The sequence below is a fragment of the Lactuca saligna genome, chromosome 7 (genome assembly GCF_052625555.1).
Source record: "Lactuca saligna cultivar CGN05327 chromosome 7, ASM5262555v1, whole genome shotgun sequence".
Classification (NCBI taxonomy): Eukaryota; Viridiplantae; Streptophyta; class Magnoliopsida; order Asterales; family Asteraceae; genus Lactuca; species Lactuca saligna.
The window spans coordinates 56,970,706-56,983,058 of NC_136423.1; the positions used below are offsets into that span (position 1 = coordinate 56,970,706).

Sequence of the window (12,353 nt, forward strand, 5' to 3'; positions counted from 1 at the left end):
AATTAATTTTTAGATCTCTTATGCTTCGACCTTAAGTAACATACTTTAACAAAACAAAAGAAAAATTACTAAGATTTTTGAAACAATGATATTTAGTTCATACATATTAGTAAGTTTGAAAACCTAATTGTAATTTGATTGGTTCGATTCCGATCACATTTGAATTTAGTTGGCCTACCTACCGAGATATATGTTTTGAAAACCGAAATGAATTTGTGTTAGATTTGCATATTGGCGGTTCCATCTCAGTCCGATCTTTTTCAGTCTGATCTTACATTCTTTGCGTGTATATTTTTTCAGTTTGGTTTCGGTATATTTCAGTTTTTGTGTTTCGGTTTTGAGTTTCATATTTTACAAATATGTGATTGACACCAACATGATACATTCTTTTATTTTATTTTATTTATTTATTTATTATTTTTTAAATTATAAATTATATTTATATAATCATGTATTTGATGGGCTTCTTTTCATATTCTGATAATGGGCTCAACCCTTTGCTTAAACTCAAAGCATGTATTTAAATCCTCGAATCAAATATCGTCCCAAGAACAAGCAATTGCTTTACTTCAATGGCAGCAAGTAGCTCCGCTTCAAATCCAATTCTATGTGCTTCTTTCAATCAAGATAACAGGTATTGATCCCCAAACCGATTCGAAAATCCTTCTTATTCTATATTTAATTTAGGATTTGCTAACTCTGCAAACGAATTTAGTTGCTTTGTAATTGGGACGAAAGATGGTTTCAGAATCTTCGATTCGAATTCAGGGAGACTCCTATACGAACGAGGTATGTAATTATGTATTCTCATATGAAAAAGCAGTGTTTATGCTTGTGATTGATCGTGTTAAATAGATTCCAAAATTCGAGAAGGTTTAACTGTTTGGGGAAAAGTATCTTTATGCATTTGATCTAAATGTACTACTAGTATTAATTTCAAATCAAACAAGGTTGAATCAATTTTAACAGTGACTCGATTTTCCATTCCTTAGTTATTGGAGCATTCGTTATCGTTGAAATGCTTTTCAGCTCTAGTCTTCTTGCCATTGTTGGAGCTGGTGAACAGGTTTTATGAAACTTCCAAAAATTTCATTAATTTCTCATTACACCACAAAACATATGTAGTTTATTATCATAATTTGCTTTAATTTTGACAGGCTTCTTTGTCACCAAGGCGTTTATGCTTGTTCAATACTCAAACTGGAACTGCTTTAAGGGAACTAAATTTCTTAACTTCAATTTTATCTGTTTGTGTAAATAGAAAAAGGTGAACTATATCATATACTTTAAGTTTCTAAACTTTTATATATTTTTATTCATATGTTATCAATTTCACATATAGGTTGATAGTGGTTTTACAAGGAAAGACATTCATATATGACATCAACAGTCTTGTAATCCTAGACACAATTGACACAGTGCCAAATTCAAAAGGTGATTTTTCTTTGTCTTCTCTTTAATCTTTCTTCACATTCATCCAACACTTTTCTTATTTATTTCTTCAATCAATTTTTTTTTCAGGACTTTGTGCATTTTCACCATGTTTAGATGGATGTTTTTTAGCTCTTCCAGCAAGTTCCACAAAAGGGTCTGTTTTAGTCTACAATGTCATCGATCTCCATTCACACTGTGAGGTTATAATAATAATAATAATTATCATTATCATAAAATGATTAATATATGATTTCAATTCATATTTTCATAACCCTAAATTTTTAACATTTGAAATACAGATAGATGCTCATAAATCACCATTAGCTGCAATAGTATTTTCTTCAAATGGAATGTACATAGCAACAGCATCTGAACAGGGGACATTAATTAGGGTTCATTCTGTTTCAGAAGCAACCAAGGTGAAAAACAACTATTTTGTTCTTTAAATTCTATTTATTCAATTTGTTTGAATACTAATTTCCAAATTTTTTATTCAGTCGTATAGTTTTAGAAGGGGAACATATCCATCAACAATATTTTCATTGTCATTTGGGCCTTGTATTGGGCTTCCTGATGTTCTTGTAGCTTCAAGCTCTTCGGGATCTATTCATGCTTTTTTTCTTGGAATGGCTATTGATCAAAGGTGAAAAAACTATGGCTTTTGTAATTGATCATCAAGGGTAAATTTGTCCAAAAATAGCAATTTTGGATGGAAAGGAGTTTTGGGTAAATTTGTTTTGCCACATCATTTCACTAACTTTATGAAACAAAAATAAGTAGTACCAAATGTAGAGTCAAAAAATATTGGTTAAACATAATTAGAGGAGTAAAAATGTAACATTAAATAATAAAGGAGGTTAATTGTACATTTGTACAAAACAGAAAACTAAAAAAAAAAGAGTAAATTACTGAAATCGTCCTTATGGTTTGGTCAAAATTGCACGTTTGGTCCCTAACTTTTATTTTGCACTCGGATGGTCCCTGTGGTTTGATTTTGTTATGTTTTTCGTCTCTATGATTTGATCAAAAGCATGTTTGGTCCCTAACTTTATGTATGTAAGGGATGAAAAACGCAACAAAATCAAATCAAAGGGACCATCCGAGTGCAAAAGAAAAGTTAGGGACCAAACGTGCAATTTTAAACAAACCATAGGGACGATTTCAGTAATTTACTCAACAAAAAAAAAACAGTTACTAGAATCTAAGTGGGGATATGAATAAATTGTCATAGTAGAGTGGTTAAAAAAATATTACTAGATAACAACACATTTTTTTCTTAAATTATATGTCAAACTTTATTTATTTATTTTTCAGAAGTAAAAGGTCAAGTAGCTTTTTGGGATCAATTATACCTAATTCTGTTGGTGATGCACTTGATGCCACTCATCATCATATTCTTCATAATGCTGTGCCACCCGGAGTAAAAAGGTTACTGTCTGTTTCTTTTTTACTTAATGGACTTAACAGACAAATGACTTAATCTGATATATTTTTCTTAAATAATTTTAAACGTCATTAAACTTTTTCATAATATGATTTTTTTTTACCATAGTTATGTAGTGGTCCGCAAGGTCGACAAAGCTGCTGACGTGTCAGAATCGAAATCGAAATCTATAGCTTTTAGGTAAAACAGTACATTGTGGTTTTTTGTATTTTTAAAATACTAAATGGTTATTAATTTAACATATATGCTATTATTTTTTTTTCAGAGCCACAGTATCTATTATTACATACAACGGATATTTTCTTGAGTATTTTCTTGACATCAACCACTTGAATGAGTCTTGTTGGACTTTGGATCGGGAATTTAATCTTGTAACAGCAATCTCTGACTCTGAAAGCAGTGCCACGTCATCGTGAGCTTAATTGGGTGGCTTGTAAACTATGTATAGCGATAATTATTTTGGCTTAAAATTTATAAGTTATATTAAGCAAAACGTTATTTCAAAGCTAAAAAATATCAAATCATGATCAATCATGTGGTAATTATCGTATATTGAAATTCAATTCAGGAGTATATAAGTCGAATATTTGGATTTCATATTCTAAAGCAACTTAACATATATTTCGAATGATCAAAATCTACGTTGTTGACATTTAGAAGGTTATAAATATCAAGGTAAGGCTAGGGGTGTTCGTTTGGATGTATCGGTTTGATCCGATCCAATCAAGTGAATCCAAATTGATTTAGGTTTTCAAAATATGGATCCGAATAGTCCAAACTAAATTTAAATCCGATCTGATCCAATCCAATTACAATTCGGTTGTATCGGTTTTTATTATTTGGTTTTCAAAACCGAAACATTTTAAAGCGACATATAATTATAATATTAACTAACTTTATACAAGAAGCGAAAACAAATTATTTAGTTGTGATTTGAAATTTATAAACAATTACTAAGAATATATATTATAGTTAAATATTTTATAGATATAAAACTTTTGATAAAAAATACATATTAATGTTTTTTTTTTATCGAGTGAAACGTTTTGAAACTATTTGAAAAAATAAATTACAAAATTAATAAATAACTACAGATATATATTATAATTGAATAAATTATAAATGTTTTTTGCGGTTATTTTGGACCATTCGGTTCTTATGTCACTTACAATCGGAGTACTGTCTCAACATTGTTATGGTCACTTATAGTCACGAGAACTATCTAAACATTGATATGCTCACTTACAGTCGGAGTACTGTCTAAATATTTGTTATGGACGCTTACAACGACGTGCTGTTTAAACTCGTGTAAAGGCACTTACAGCCGACGTCCTGTTTAAACTCGTATAGGGACACATACGACCGTTGTCCTGTTAAAACTTTGGTAGCTTACATTATTAAGCATTACAACCAAAAGTTTTCGAACACAAACAATTAAGAATTATAACAAAATCCCGGATACAAAAATACAAATACAAACTAAGATGAGGTTGTATGTAGTATAAAATATTGTTTGTATATCGTTAAACCGATTAGTAGTGTATATTTATATAAGCACTTAAAATTTTGCTTCACAAAAAATGTTAATATTTACTTTTATCATAAGTATTTTAACATGGATATTCGTATTGGATTTCAAGTATGTGGTCTCACACAAAGCATATTGGTAACATTGATTAACCATGTTTTGCACAACTTATTTGTTAAACATTCCACATTTTATAAATATTTCTTTTTATAAAACTCATGGAGTCAAAACCTGTGGAACTCACCAACAATTTTTGTTGACGTATTTTAAAAATATGTATTCTCAGGTAATTAAGGAGCCGGAGGTAGGACATCGGTTCTAAGGAAATTATAGTTCATTTTGGAAATAAACTTGACTTATATTTTATTTACCGTTGTGTGTTTAATTATGAATATAAACTTCAATTACAAAACTTAAAGGTTTGTAATATATTGATTTGAAATATGTTAAGTGTTCGATATATGTGGTTGACTGTGATGCAATTGTATAACGTCGCAACCCCACCTATGTCCGTCGTCAGTCGGGGTATGACAACATAAGGCCTCTGAAATGTTAGGGACGAGTCTAGAACAATTCTTAAATGCAAGTGGTATACACACTTAATGTTTGACTTTGAATTTGGTGACTTGAATAGATAACCTGACCCAAAATGATGTGAAGAAAACCCGACACCATATATTGACTAGATAAGTGTTTGGAGTAGGCTTAGGGATTATGAGTATGTTTAAGTATTTAGTATTTAACATTTTTCTATATATGGGCTCAACCCTATAGTTGCTAAGGTTTTACAGTTATAAATACTTGTAGCTTGGGATTCTAGTGTAATCACTTTTAAAATTGTCTAATAATACAAGAGTTCTTCTATTCCTATCCGTAGACATGTCACATCAACCAAACCACGTTAAATTTTGTATCATTTTATTGCTTTGTATTTATTTGTTGCATAACAAGTGGTATCATAGCTACGATTGTTCGAGTGGAAAGATTTGTTGGTTTAAGGATGACGTATTACAAGTTCGATTCGGAGAAGTTCGATTTGACATTGTGAAAGGTGAAGATGAATGCTCTTATGGTGCACCAAAGTTGTGCGGCGACGTTAGTAGAAGAGGCAAAACTACCGAAGGATGTGGAGACATATGTGAAGGTGAAAATTCTAGAAAAAGAAGACAATGAGATTATGTTATGCCTGACTGATAAAGTGTTATCGGAGGTTGTGGATCAAACGATTACTGTTAGACTTTGGGAGAAGCTAAGCGGCAGGTATCAGAAGAATTCTCTCACAAATGGACTACATTAAAAAGAACGTTTTTACACACTCGACATGTCTAAAAGTTAAAGAATCATATTGATATATTTATTGTATTATACTGGATTTACAATGTGTGGAAGTTAGGATTGATGAAGAGGACCAAGCTCTTATTTTGTTGTGTTCTCTACCAAATATATGAAAATTTTGTTGATACCATGTTGTATAGACCGATGATCACTTTCAATGACGTTAAAGATTCCTTGTTGTCCAAGGAACCATAATGTAGGGTTTTTAGGAATGAAGAAGGTTCCAGTTCTGGTTTGTTTGTTGGCAGAGGAAGAACACGAGAAAGAGAGGATGGAAATATGATGAAGTCACGTTTCAAAAAAATATTACTAAAGTTAAATGTTACCAGTGCAAGGAATGATGACATATTAAAAGAGAGTTCCACAACGCAGTAAGAGAAACGATAAGGTTTAATCAAGCAACAATGGCAATGTTGTTGTGGTTCAAGATAGTTCCAAAGAAGGTGACATAGGTGACGTTTTGATTGTATGTACGACTAGTTTACATAATTATTTAACTCGACTTAAACACAATAGGAAATGTACCCAGTCGCACAGTAGTAAAATAGAGTAAGGAGTCGATCACATGGAACAAAATTCTAATTAGGAAAATAATGCCAAATATTAGGAAAATAATTTCAAACAATGGATTAATTCTATTGGTTACCAAATTAGAAGTTACTAGTTATTATGATCAGACTAACTAGCATATGTCAATCTATGAAGCTTACCCCTAATGATCATGCGAGTTAAGTACACTAAATTGATTTTAAGATATATTTGGATTATGACTGAATCAATCTATGATCAAGATAAACAATCAAGCACATATTATGATGTAATAATACTCTCTAACACTGTTAAACAACTAACTTTACTAACTATACTAGAATATAGTCAATCTCTAGCTCTAGCAATTTAATGATCATAAAAAACTAGGTAAACAAGCTCATGAAATCAACGACCGTTTAACTATAGAAAACTTTAGGACAAGGCAATAAATATTGAAACTTTAACATGCTAGAATAATGATCTACCAAACACAGACTAAAAACAATATCATTAATCCATAAAAGTAGAAACTAACACATAATATTAGAGTTTATCTAATCTAAATGAAAGTAAAGGGTTATTAGCCCATGATTATAGAAGAAACACTCATAATTAAATAGAAAAGTAGTTAAACATTGTAAAATCTAGGAAAACCGAATCATTAATGATGATTCCTAGATTCAGTCTCTTTAAAACTTTCTCTTCAATCGAATTCAACCCCCAAGAGGGTTTTAGGTTGCTTTTAGTCTAATAAAATCACAATCTATTGGAATTGATCTTTGAAATTCGACCTAAAAGGCATAATTTATAGTTGCCATAAAACAATGTGCACGTCGTGGCCAATAGCCCGCCACGACGTAGGAGTCACTTTTGATATGTACGAGCCAGGTTTTCCATGTAGATCCAGAGAAGCTTCTATGATGGACATGTGGTCATGTCATGGTATATAAGTGTCTACAATGTGGGATCTTCTTTTAGACCGTTCTCTTCTTTCTCCTTGATGTAAGATCCATCCTCTAAGTTCCTAGCTTTGCTTCGTTTGGGTCCCTTTTCACGAGTATACCCTTCTTTGGCTACAAAATAAGATTTATACTTTATAAGTACCAAATGTCTTTGTACTTAATCAAATTAAAGTTAAAATGTATTGAAATAATGCATAAATATATATATATATATATATATATATATATATATATATATAAGAATATCACATACACTTGGATCTTGGACACTAATGCATTTCATCATTTAACTTTATGGGGTCTTTATTAAGTAAAATCACATGGTGGATGATCGTATTTTGAGACATTTATTGATGACTTATCCAGGAAAGTTTGGTTGTATTTTTGAAGAAAAATGATGAAGTTAGAAAGTTCAAGGAGTGGAAGACTATGGTAGAAAAAGGGACAAGGAAACAAGTCAATACACTCAAAATGAATTATAGGTTAGAGTTTTACGATGCACCATTTGAAAATGTGACATCCCCAAAATCACGGCCAGAAAAGACCGATTTTGTTTATGCTTTATAAAAATCAGAGTACTTCATTTTATAAAAAGGTTGCGGAATTTGTTCCCAGAAAAACATGGTAAATACGTTATTAAAACATTTTCGAAGAAACGTATTTATTTCATTTTAAAATGTTTGGGATGTCATCGTTAATACCGAAACATAAGCATAAACAGAACTTACAATGATTTACACTAGTGATCTACATCTCTTTTAAATCTCTCAGTGTAATGTCACTTCACTTCGTCACCTGTGATATACATAAACTGAGTGGGTCAGGTTGGGAAACCTGGTGAGTACATAGGGTTTTCAACCCACAATAATATAATTACTATGTTCAATCAAACAATCAACCCAATTACCCATCCCCATTATCTTCTTTACTCTTTAAGGATTTAACCTAAGTGTCATCTATCCTGCATTCGTTTATTCCGAGGTCCCTTACCTCCAGGGTTATAGGACTAACACTAAATCCATAGCTGCCAATGTTCGTTCATAAAGCACTAATTCCATAGCTGCTATGGTCTATTCATCAGGTACTAAATCCATAGCTACCAGTCTTTATCTAATAGGTACTAAGTCCATAGCTACCAATGTTCAACAGGTACTAAGTCCATAGCTACCAATTCCCAACAGGTACTAAATCCATAGCTACCAACGTTTAACAGGTACTAAGTCCATAGCTACCGGTGTTTGTCCCATAGGCACTAAGTCTATAACTGCCAATGTATCATCTTCTATCTCTCATCATTCATCTACCCATCTCATACCCAACATATTCGTATATATAAAATACGTATACAGCTTAAATTCTTTAAAACATGTATAAAACGTTCATCCAGCATAGACAACAAGTATTCAGATAATATGCACACATAGCACGTAGTTTATATAAAATACTTCATATCTATGTGTAAGATGAAAGGGACTATGCACTCACCTGAGAAGGTGGTGACTCGGTACTCGGGCAGCGCTTCGTTTACTTTAAAATAATTTCCTTTGACGAAACCTAATATTATCACCACTAGATTTTAGTCTAATATTACCGTCACTAATTATTAGTCTTATTATTATTATTATATAAGCGTTTAAACAATACTTTCCAACTACTATGTACAGACAGGGGCTAGACATAAAACACCGGAGGGCAGGACCATTTTGGCGTATAGCACTTCTGAAATCCAACAACCCTATGCGGCCCTTTAAACCAGATTCCCCGTACCGCGAGTAGTTAAAAGATATTATAACGACACTTATATAAGTCATAATAATAGCTCAAATATTTATTATAAATTTATAATAACAATACTAATTTTAAATATAAACTATATTTAAAATAGGGTAAGTATAACTTACTTTCAAGGGGATTTTAGCTAGGAGTCGGGCTCTGCAGGGGTAGAACTTCGTCGCTGAATCTTTCTAAGAAAGATTCGTGCAGCGCTTCAGCGCTCACCTTACTATACTAAAACTACAGAAAGAGAAGTCGAATCACGAGGGACCGAAATGCTCGGGGGATAAGGAGAGAAAGACTCTTGAATCAAGAGAATGGTGCAAGAAATATGAGAGCCCAAGGCTCTTATTTATACTAATTGAATTTTCAAAAACTACCCTCCATAATTACTTAATGACCTTTTAGTTATATAAACAACTAAACACCCCTCTATAATACTATTTTAAATGGATTTAATGATATTTGTACTAAACTAATGTCGAAAGAACTCAACATTAGTCTTATAATGACCGCATCGTCGATACCTTTCTAATGATATATACATATGTATATATATGTGTACGTATACATGATTTATACTTTATTTTAATACGTAAATATGCTATTATAATTTGTAACTCGTTCATACGAACTCCGTTTTTGACGTTCTTTATATCCACGTGTAGGTGGAGACGTACTCTACAACTTTCGTTTAGACTCCGTCGGCTAATTTTGACTTTATTTTTAAAGTTATATTTTTAACAGGCGGGACAAGATTGGTCCGTTAAAATCTCATAACTTCTTTATCCGATGTCCATTTTCATCTGTCTTTTTATCGTTATGCTACTAATAACGAGATCTTCGATTCTTGTTTAGGTTGTGTCGGCTAAAAATCAATCGATCTAAAATTCGAATTTCGGGCTGTACACCGCTAATCCGAAACTTCGAAAAATCATAACTTCTGCATACGAAATCAGATTTGGGCGTTCTTTTTATCGATGTTCTTAGTTTAACATATTCTACGACTTTCGTTTAGAGCGCTAAGGCTAAATCTCTCTCTATCATAAATTTACTATTTACGCTTCCCGGCGCCGTGCCGGTTTCGACGCGAAACTTCGACGGGTCATAACTTCTTCGTTATAACTCCGATTTTGGTGTTGTTTCACCCCCCATTATAGGGTTCGACGTCCCTGTCGAACACATCGACCCGTGCCCTAGCTCTGATACCATTTGTAACACCCCCCTCTGGCACGTATCACAATATTGTCCGCTTTGGGCCACTCGGCACGAGGACTTCCCAGGGGGTCACCCATCCCGGTACTACTCCCGCCCGAGCACGCTTAACTGCAGAGTTCTTATGGGATCTGCTGCCCTCACGGCTTTAAAACGCGTTGTGATAGGGAAGGTATCCACACCCCTTATAAGGAATGCTTAGTTCTCCTTTTTTTTTTTTGTTTTTTGTTTTTGTTGTTTTTGGGCCGAATATGGGATAGAGAGAAAGGTAGTGGATTAACTTGGCTCATTTCTGGCCTTGGTTCGAAATTATGAGGCCCATAAGAAATCTTTCGGCCCATTGGGCTCTTAGGGAGGCTCACGGCCCAAAATGGCAAAAGAAATTTGTTTAGGGCCCATTAGGGCTAATTAAATCCTTTATGGCCCATCACGGCCCAAAAAGTTATAGATTTATGAATTGGGTCCAATTAGAACATAATTAGGGTTTTTAGGCCCAAAGTAGTTAACTTGAATACTTATTGGTCCATTAGGCCCAACAAGAGAATCCTAGAACACATTAGACTTGAATCGGGCTTTCTAGGGTTTCCAACCCTTATTTGATCATGTGAGATGTATTTGAACGAGATTAGAGTATAGGCTTTTATAATGGATGATGTTTATATGAGAATAGAATTTCCTAGCTAAAATGCTAGTTGTGACATCATTCCCCCGTTAGAGGGAATTTCGTCCCGAAATTCTTTCGAAAGGTAGGTTCATGAATTAGAGAATAGGTACTTCATTTGATCTTTGCGTTTCCCTTGTGAATTCTGGTCCACGCTTTGTGTTCCATCGAACCTTCACAATCGAAATGTGGCTTTGTTTTGTATGCTCTACTTACCTATCTAAAACACCTCGACTGGTTCTTTGACGAACATGAGATTCTTGTTTATTTCGATCCCTTATAAAGGAATGATAAGAGTTTTGCCTGATAGGCACTTTTTCAGATTCGAGACGCTGAGCACAGGGTGTACGTTGCTGAGCTCTACTGGTAGCTGCAGCCGATAAGTCTTTGGACCAATCCGAGCAAGAATCTCGAACAGCCCGATGTATCGTGGGTTTAGATTTCTCATTTCCTAAAGTGAATCATTCCTTTCCAAGGAGATTCCTTTAATAACACGTGATCGCCGACTTGACATCCTAATTGCTTATGTCCCTTGTCAGAATAGCTCTTCTGTCGGTCTCTCGATGCTTGAAGTCGAGCTTTTATTTGGATTAGCTTCTCTATTGTTTCGCAAATGGTTTCTGGTCTCATGAGATTACTAGCGAGTGATCTGTATTTATGACTATAAAGAGTTTTAAAAGGAGCAATCTTGATGCTCGTGCGATAGTTGTTATTGTATGAGAATTCAATCAAGGGCAACCGGGTATCCCATGACTTGCTGGATTCAAACACCCAGGCTTGTAGCATGAATTCGAGTGGTTGAATGGTTCGTTTGCTTTGGCTATTGGGTTGAGAGTAGTAAACAACACTCATATTTAGCTATGTTCCCATAGCCTTCCGAAGTGACTGTCAAAGTCTTGAAGAAATTTCGTTATCTCTATCCGAGATAGTAGATACCGATATTTCATGGAGTCTCACGATCTCCTCGATATAGATCCAAGCTAATCTTTTCATCTTGTTTGATTTCTACACTAGCAGGAAAATGGGTAGATTGGGTTAACCTATCGACGATCACCCAGATAACACCTAACTCAACTCTTATAACTATAAGCTTCGTCTTTCGACTTCGAGGGTTTTATCCATCCATGCAGTGATTCCTCCATGCTATTCTCTGGCTTCGATGCTTTCAAGGCCGGTCGTAAGTGTTGATAGTGTTTTGTTCTTGCTTCGTGAGCAGACGAGTATGTTATCGATGAAAATGATTAAAAAGGCTGACTAGGAATGGTTGGAATAACTCGGTTCGTAGGGTTCATGAATATTGTGGGAGCATTCATTAGACCGAAGGGTATCACAATGAATTTGAAATGGTTGCGACGAGTTCGGAAGGCAGTTTTTGGAATGTCATCTTCTCGGACTCGAAGTTGATGATAACCGGTTCTTAGATCTATTTTAGAGAAGTAGCTAGCTCCTTGGAGCTGGCCAAATAGATCG

General features: G+C 33.8%; 1 protein-coding gene across 2 annotated transcripts; it reads left to right on the forward strand.

The window, feature by feature from the left end:
- Positions 1 to 525: 525 nt before the first annotated feature.
- ATG18B (autophagy 18 B-like protein) lies at positions 526 to 3,409 on the forward strand. 2 transcript variants are annotated; one of them, XM_078966517.1, is made up of 11 exons: positions 526 to 634; positions 716 to 789; positions 993 to 1,066; positions 1,158 to 1,267; positions 1,343 to 1,434; positions 1,522 to 1,634; positions 1,734 to 1,853; positions 1,932 to 2,077; positions 2,749 to 2,862; positions 2,987 to 3,058; positions 3,144 to 3,409. In XM_078966517.1, exons 1-11 carry the CDS (start codon positions 573 to 575, stop codon positions 3,292 to 3,294), a joined length of 1,128 nt encoding a protein of 375 aa, XP_078822643.1. In that variant the 5' UTR covers positions 526 to 572; the 3' UTR covers positions 3,295 to 3,409. The 2 variants fall into 2 exon arrangements, with proteins under 2 accessions (XP_078822643.1, XP_078822644.1); XM_078966518.1 differs by lacking the exon at positions 2,749 to 2,862.
- Positions 3,410 to 12,353: the final 8,944 nt, after the last annotated feature.